Source organism: Phalaenopsis equestris, unplaced genomic scaffold (genome assembly GCF_001263595.1).
Source record: "Phalaenopsis equestris unplaced genomic scaffold, ASM126359v1 Scaffold000552, whole genome shotgun sequence".
In the NCBI taxonomy this organism is placed as follows: domain Eukaryota; kingdom Viridiplantae; phylum Streptophyta; class Magnoliopsida; order Asparagales; family Orchidaceae; genus Phalaenopsis; species Phalaenopsis equestris.
Genome location: NW_018164992.1, coordinates 3279287 through 3285989, shown reverse-complemented (window position 1 = coordinate 3285989; position 6703 = coordinate 3279287). Strand labels below are relative to the sequence as shown.

Genomic DNA, 6703 nt, shown 5'->3' with positions numbered 1-6703 from the left:
ACGACCAAACCTCCAAACGCCATTAATGGACGAATCATGGAACATTCCGATGGGACTGATACTCCCACGTCGGCGATCTACCGAAGATTCTCGCCGGAACCCACGGGCTCCCGCCGACGGGCTGGACCCCAACGACTTCCGCGATGTCTTCGGGGGACCTCCGCGGACCGTTCTCCTCCGACGATTCTCCGGCGAGCTCTCCCTGGAGGGAGCGCGGAGGCCAGAATCGATCTACGACGAGATATTCCGGTCATCGGAGAGGGCAATACGTGATACAGGCCGACAGAGGAGGTTGCCGGGGTTTCAGATTCCTCCCGCGGCGGAAGGGAGCGTGAGGACGAATTTAGGGTTTTATGATGATATATTTGGATCGGACGGTGGAAATCGGAAGTCGAAATCGCAATCGATGGAGAAATTGAAGCCCTCGGAGTTGAGTCCTGCAAGGCAATGTCCGGGCGACGATGCCCTCTTCTCCACTTTTGCTTCTAAACTCAGGTGATAGTGATTATTTACCTTAGTTTAAGTGTTTGTTTGGATTAGTTTGTGCGTTTCAAGATAAGTAATTTATCCTGAAACGCGACCCGCAAGTCGACTGCTGAGGCGACCTGCGGCCTGCTTTTTAAAAATAAAACCACATTTTCGAATAAACAGACAAAACACCCGATTCAAACGGTACCAACATTTTAAAAATTGCTCCTGCATTTATAAACTACCCAAACGAATCCTAAGTTAATTTAACCTATGAATTTATACAATGACAACATCAGAATTGCATCAAAATTTCATGAAAAGAAATTCTTTGCTCTTGACACACGGAAAATTAAATTTACAAATTTAATACCATCACCATCATTGGGATTTCCTAGAAGTTTTAACTATCAACATACTATAGCTGATGTCCCTTTTTGTGCATGCCAAAGTATAAAAGATTAAATTTATGAAGCCTAACTTTATTAAATGCAACCGCCTAAGGTGCAATCATGTTGACAACCACACCAATACATGTGGGCCTTTATTGATTAGACCTAACCTAGAAGCAATAATTTTTTTTGTAAGGCCTAATATAAGAAAAAAATGAATTCATTTATAACAAGGATGTACTCCTTGTATAGATTATTGTACATGCACAATCTCATTGTCCATGAAATCCGGATGCATCAGGATAAATCAGGTTAATATTTTCTCATGAAATAGAACTATTTTGCACTATTTTTCTCAATTTTTTATTTTATAGAATACGCTAAAATCATAGCATTTTATAGAAAATTTAGTTTCTTAAACTCGAAATAATTTATTTGCATATGAAAGTTATGATCAAATTTTCATCCCTAACTCTTTTAAGTGATGCGTTAATTAATAATGGCAAAATTTAAAAAAAAAATAAAAAAAAAATCAAAGGAATTTGTAATAAGGGGCATTTAGATACATATCACCCAATTCCTATGTATTTACATATATCTTACCTTTAAACTTTATTTTTTACATTTATACCATTTAAATCTTTCATATCACATGAAAAATACTACCCTTTTAATTTTTAAAACGTGAAATATATCTTTCATGCATAGATAATGTGACATAAAAAAATTGAAATTTATGTGTTAGATATATAAATACATTAGTATTGAGAGGTATCTATGTAAATCTTCCTTAACACATAACTATGATACACATTTAAAACTTCTCTATGTTTCTCTACTTCTCTCTCAGGCCAATCACCATCCCAACTAGGTGGCACAACTCTCCCCCACCATCAACATGCTCCACCGTCGAGCCGCCGGAGAACCACCCTTGCTTTCCCTTAATGTCATGCTCCGTTGCAGATGCCAATAGACACCCAAAACACTCCCACACCAACTTCTACTATTTTTCCCCACCAAAAACCATCAATCCGGAATCAAGCTTTATTCAGCCTCTAAAGAGGCCGGTTAACAGTGGCTTCTTCAACTCCTCCGGCGACATTGGCTCACCCTCATCAGCGATATCATCAGTGTTTCTTGAAACGATGGGAGCCGTCAGATTTAAATCCTTTGCCGACCACCCGAGCTGTGAAAGAGAGGTGGAGAAGATGGTGATGGAGGCGGAGGAGAGAGATGTTGCTGAGAGCCCATTTGTTATTGAGATTGACAGTCATGGCACCACAGAGACTAATGAAGGTGCGGTTGCTGTGGATGAGGCCATTGCATGGGCCAAGGAGAAGTTTTTTAGCCATGCATCGACGGAGCCTAAGTGTACAGTATAAGAGCTACCATTTCTCAACCTGATGGAACTTGAGGAGAGAAGAGGTATTCACTAAGTGCATTAATGCATTTGGTTCCTTTTCAATCATATATTGTTCTATCATGTTCGTGCATTGAATATTTTTATTTTTAATAATAAAAAAAATATGTTTAGGAATATATTATCATATCCATTAAGATTCAATATATGGGTTATGATTATACTTTTTAAATAGTCTGTTCAATATTATTTTTTTATAAGTATGACTAAGAACATCTTTTTTTTTCTCTAGGGGATTGGGGGATGATGAGAGTCCAACTCAATAATTTAAAACTATAAAATAACTTGTATACACTGAATAAACAAATAGGCTATGAAGTGAATGAAACACTCTACAAATTGTGGAATAAGACCCAAAATCAGTAAAACTAAAAAGGAATGGTCGGTGTCTAGAGAGATTGCTCTAATCACCAATGTAGCAATAGAGGAGTCATCCAGGAAATGAAATAAAAGACTCGCTAAACTAAACAACAAAATTAAAACATGTTTAATAAACCACTGACCATTGAAACCATAAGATATGAGTCAAATCGAAGAATTAATATAATAATTTTTAGATAGCAGGCCAACAACAACAAGAGGACCTAGGCTTCCTTTCAAAATGATGAACCTAATTTCATCATCTTGGAGAAAGTTAAAGAGGGTGTTAATAAGTGGCCCCAAATCTCCATTAGGGTGTAACCATGTACCCAAAATCATGGAAAAGAAATTTTTTTGTGAAAGCTATATCTATTCATATTCAAGTGGCATTTTTGTTGAACATATGCATTTCCAAAATTTAGTAGTTCAAATAGAACCATATCAACCGGTCTATCATTTAGTATGAAGATTTGAGTTACAAATTAAGATGCTTCCAAATTTTTTCATCTTATAGGTGGCATTCAAGATAGTGAGAGAGGGTATGTCCATGCCTCCTTTTGGATTATGAAGAGTGATGTGATTTTGAGAGATACTATGATGTTTGTTTGGGCGGCCACTATCATTAGAGAATCTAACAATACAAATGCTAATTTCTTTATGACATATTTAGGCAAATATAAGACTTAATAAGTTACAGTCTGATAGAAAATGAAAATAACTTTGACTTCAATCAATAATCCATTTGTTAAGTCTTTCAAATAGAAGGATGTAATCCTTAACCTTGGTTCTAGAATTTGTTATGACAACTCCAAGGTAAATTATGGGAAGGGGAACATATTCAATATCAAGGATATCGCATAAAGGATTGGTGGCGCCCACAATTTTGACAAAAAGTAATTCTTAATGTCTACAAATAATCCACTCATTTTTCCCAAAAGAAGCTAGACGATCCTATACAGTATTAAAAGTCAGTGGATCAGTAGTGCCAAAAACCAAAAGGTTGGCAAGATATATAGGATGTGTAATACATCTATGAACAATGTCCTTTAGGAACTCTCGTTTGTTATCCTAATAAGGTAAAAAAGAATCTGACCAGAATCTGACCACAATGATAAATTAAATACTCACAATGTCTGTAGTGAAAAAAAAAAATTACGGATTGAAACATTATAATCCACAATTTTATCTTTTCCAATGTTAGGGAAAGCTTTTTTGATGACTTGGTCAAGGAAGGAGTAGTGAAATGATCATTTGCTACAAATAACGTAGAACTGAGAGGGCGTTGAAAACTGTAAGAGTGTGGAGTAGTGCTGAAGAGAGCTAATTTTATAAAATAGAGGCATTAGATTGCCTTAACAATAATGTAATGAGGGGGAGAAAGAGTGCCCTAAGGTGTAACAATTTCCTTACTATGGTTGTGTTTATGTTATCATTTGATTATTTATTTATTATTATTATTATTTGTAATGAAGTGAAGATTATGTTACAATCCCTTTAAACAATCAAACGACCATAAGTAGTTTGGGAAATTCATTTACTTTCACTAATGTCATGACTAAGATTTTATTAAATATTTTTTATTTTTGTAAGAGATGGGTCTAGCGGTTGCTTTTCTATAGAAAGATCACCATAGATTTTTTTTTTCTTTATAGAATTTGCTAAATTTAGAGCGATGGAAATCAATCTTCTATGGAGTGAATTTGACGCAGCTTTAACTACTTGAAACAAAATGAGTTCACTATAATCAAAAGAGGCCCGATTATGAAGATTCATGAAAATGAATATGTTATGGCAAGATGAAAAAGATAATAAATAGATAATGAGAGTGGACTAATCAAATAAAAGGAGGGCATAATTTTGTGGTAAGAGCAATAAAATAAATCCAACCATCTACCATTTAAAAGAGCTCTATCTATCTATGATCTTGTAAGAAAATCATGTCGCTTCTCCTATTAGGCATATGAGAGTCTAAAGTTGAAAATATTCAAGTAGCTTGAATGATATAATTGTGAGTCCACCATTTAGCTAGAAAATGGTTATTCCTTCCTATCGTGTGCTCAATTGATCAAATACACTTAAAATCATTTATAATGATACATGACAACTCAACATAAAAATTTTATGGGGGGTTCCTAAATAGTCTTTTTGTCATGAATAACATTTGTAGCATACATAACAATGCTTAAATTATTTTTGGATATGAATGTGAATTTGTCATGATTGAATCCAACAATAGTCCAATTTAATCCAAATAAACAAGAATTTGTAATTCTTTGATGGTTGACAAATGTCAAAAATCTCCTTTGAATAATCAAAATTTACGATATTTTTTACTATATGAATTATTCAACATTACTCAAAATGTTGAACAAATAGACCCCCAATTGATCTATTTATTCACTTATCTTTGCAGGTTAAAAAAAAGGTGGAGAAGAAAATTCAACTGAAATTGTTTGCATCATATTATGCTCGAGTATTATGTATAAAATAAGATGAGTGATTTGAATGTAATTGGGCTTGTGATTTGTTTCTGTTTTCATTTGTCTTGTTCATAATATTTTTGAGTCGAAAGGATTTGAGTTTGATTTATTTTCTATTTAGAATGTATAAAAGGTTATCAGGTGTAACATAATGTTTGCTTGGAACATGGATCATGCAAGAGCTGAAATTTTTTTATTTTATAACTTAATCTGATATAATAATGTATCATATGAAAAAATGAAAATAGTTCTTATCAATAGAGCTAATCACAAAATGATTTGTTTCAAGACTTGGGGTCTACTTCACTAAAGATTTTTTATTTGTCTGATCAGCATATTGTTTATTTTATTCTAGTATATTAGTTCCTACAGCCCCAAACCTATACAATTAATTACATATTAAGAGTGATGAGCTATTGTCTGCACTCTTGGTTAAAGTAGTGGCTAATGTTTTAAAACGTTTAGGTTTTCAAGATTGTTGTCTTAAAAATTCAAATGGGAAATATGAAATCAAAGTGATTATTTCTGGAATACAAATAAATAAGATAAGAAATGTTTGAATGTTGAGAAGCTCAATCAGCACTCCGACTAATGAGAGTCAAATGAGATGTTTCGGGACTCAAAGTGGATTCGTCGTGACTGCCATCAAGATCACTAAAATGACCCCTGTTAGTAAAATATATTGCATGAGAATATCTGTAGCATTAAGATTATAAAAAGAGGGCTCTTTGTGATTTAAATAAAAAAGTACAGTGAAAATAATAGACTTTCAGCACAACAAAAGTAATCTACACTCAAATTATCTCTCGATCTACCGAAATTTGGAGTGAAATGATCGAAAATGAACATAATAAATGATCGTTTGAACTTAGAAATGACTAAATATAAGATTGAAAAAAAAAAAAAAAGATGAACACTTGAACTTTATACACATAATGGTGAATGAGAATTGAAAGCAATCACAAAAACAACATATAACTCGATAATTAATCAGCAAGTACGAACAAAACCTGAAATGAACCTAATTTTCATCTGCATTCATGAATATGTCCCTTTTAACGGACATTTTGGCAATATTGCATATTGCTTTGAAGAAGTTGAGTGAAATATGGAGTCATGCAGGTACTTGGACAAAGATATAACACTTTCTACAAACGAGGAACAAATGCTTTGCTTCGAATGAATAATTAAATATTAGAAGTTATACTTATCATGAAATTCGCAAGACATATACATGCTGGCTAATCGCTAAATTGAAAGCTTAAAATAAAGAAGCACCCGTGCGTGCTCCGATTATAATTCTAAGTTCTTAAACTTAGCTTGTGAAAATGTTACATTGGTCAAAAGATGAAATTAACCTATAAATAAACTTGCCAATATTCAGATTTTACAAAATTTATTTTTCTAAATGACCAATATTAAATGCATATGAGCTCTCTTTTTAATAGGCCCTTCTATTTATAGTGCAAAGTCGTAAGTTTCAATTTAGTCGTTCTGATCCTTCTATTGATAAAAACCATGGTTGATAAATCTGAACCTTCATAGATGCACCCGATTCTTCTCCTTAGAAAAATTGGAGTTGA

General features: G+C 33.6%; 1 protein-coding gene across 2 annotated transcripts; it reads left to right on the top strand.

Annotated features, from left to right (window-relative positions):
• LOC110029201 lies at positions 1–5279 on the top strand. Of its 2 annotated transcripts, XM_020731382.1 has the most exons (3): positions 1–495; positions 1711–2285; positions 5054–5279. In XM_020731382.1, the coding sequence occupies exons 1-2, from the start codon at positions 26–28 to the stop codon at positions 2240–2242; spliced, it is 1002 nt and encodes a 333-aa protein (XP_020587041.1). In that variant the 5' UTR covers positions 1–25; the 3' UTR covers positions 2243–2285; positions 5054–5279. The 2 variants fall into 2 exon arrangements, with proteins under 2 accessions (XP_020587041.1, XP_020587042.1); XM_020731383.1 differs by lacking the exon at positions 5054–5279 and having other exon boundaries at positions 1711–2287.
• Positions 5280–6703: the final 1424 nt, after the last annotated feature.

Excerpts from the sequence above, each read along its gene's own strand:
- LOC110029201 (XM_020731382.1), top strand. The coding sequence starts at position 26 with ATGGACGAATCATGGAACATTCCGATGGGACTGATACTCCCACGTCGG. Across the intron at positions 496-1,710 it reads ACTTTTGCTTCTAAACTCAG|GCCAATCACCATCCCAACTA; the intron begins GTGATAGTGATT and ends CTTCTCTCTCAG.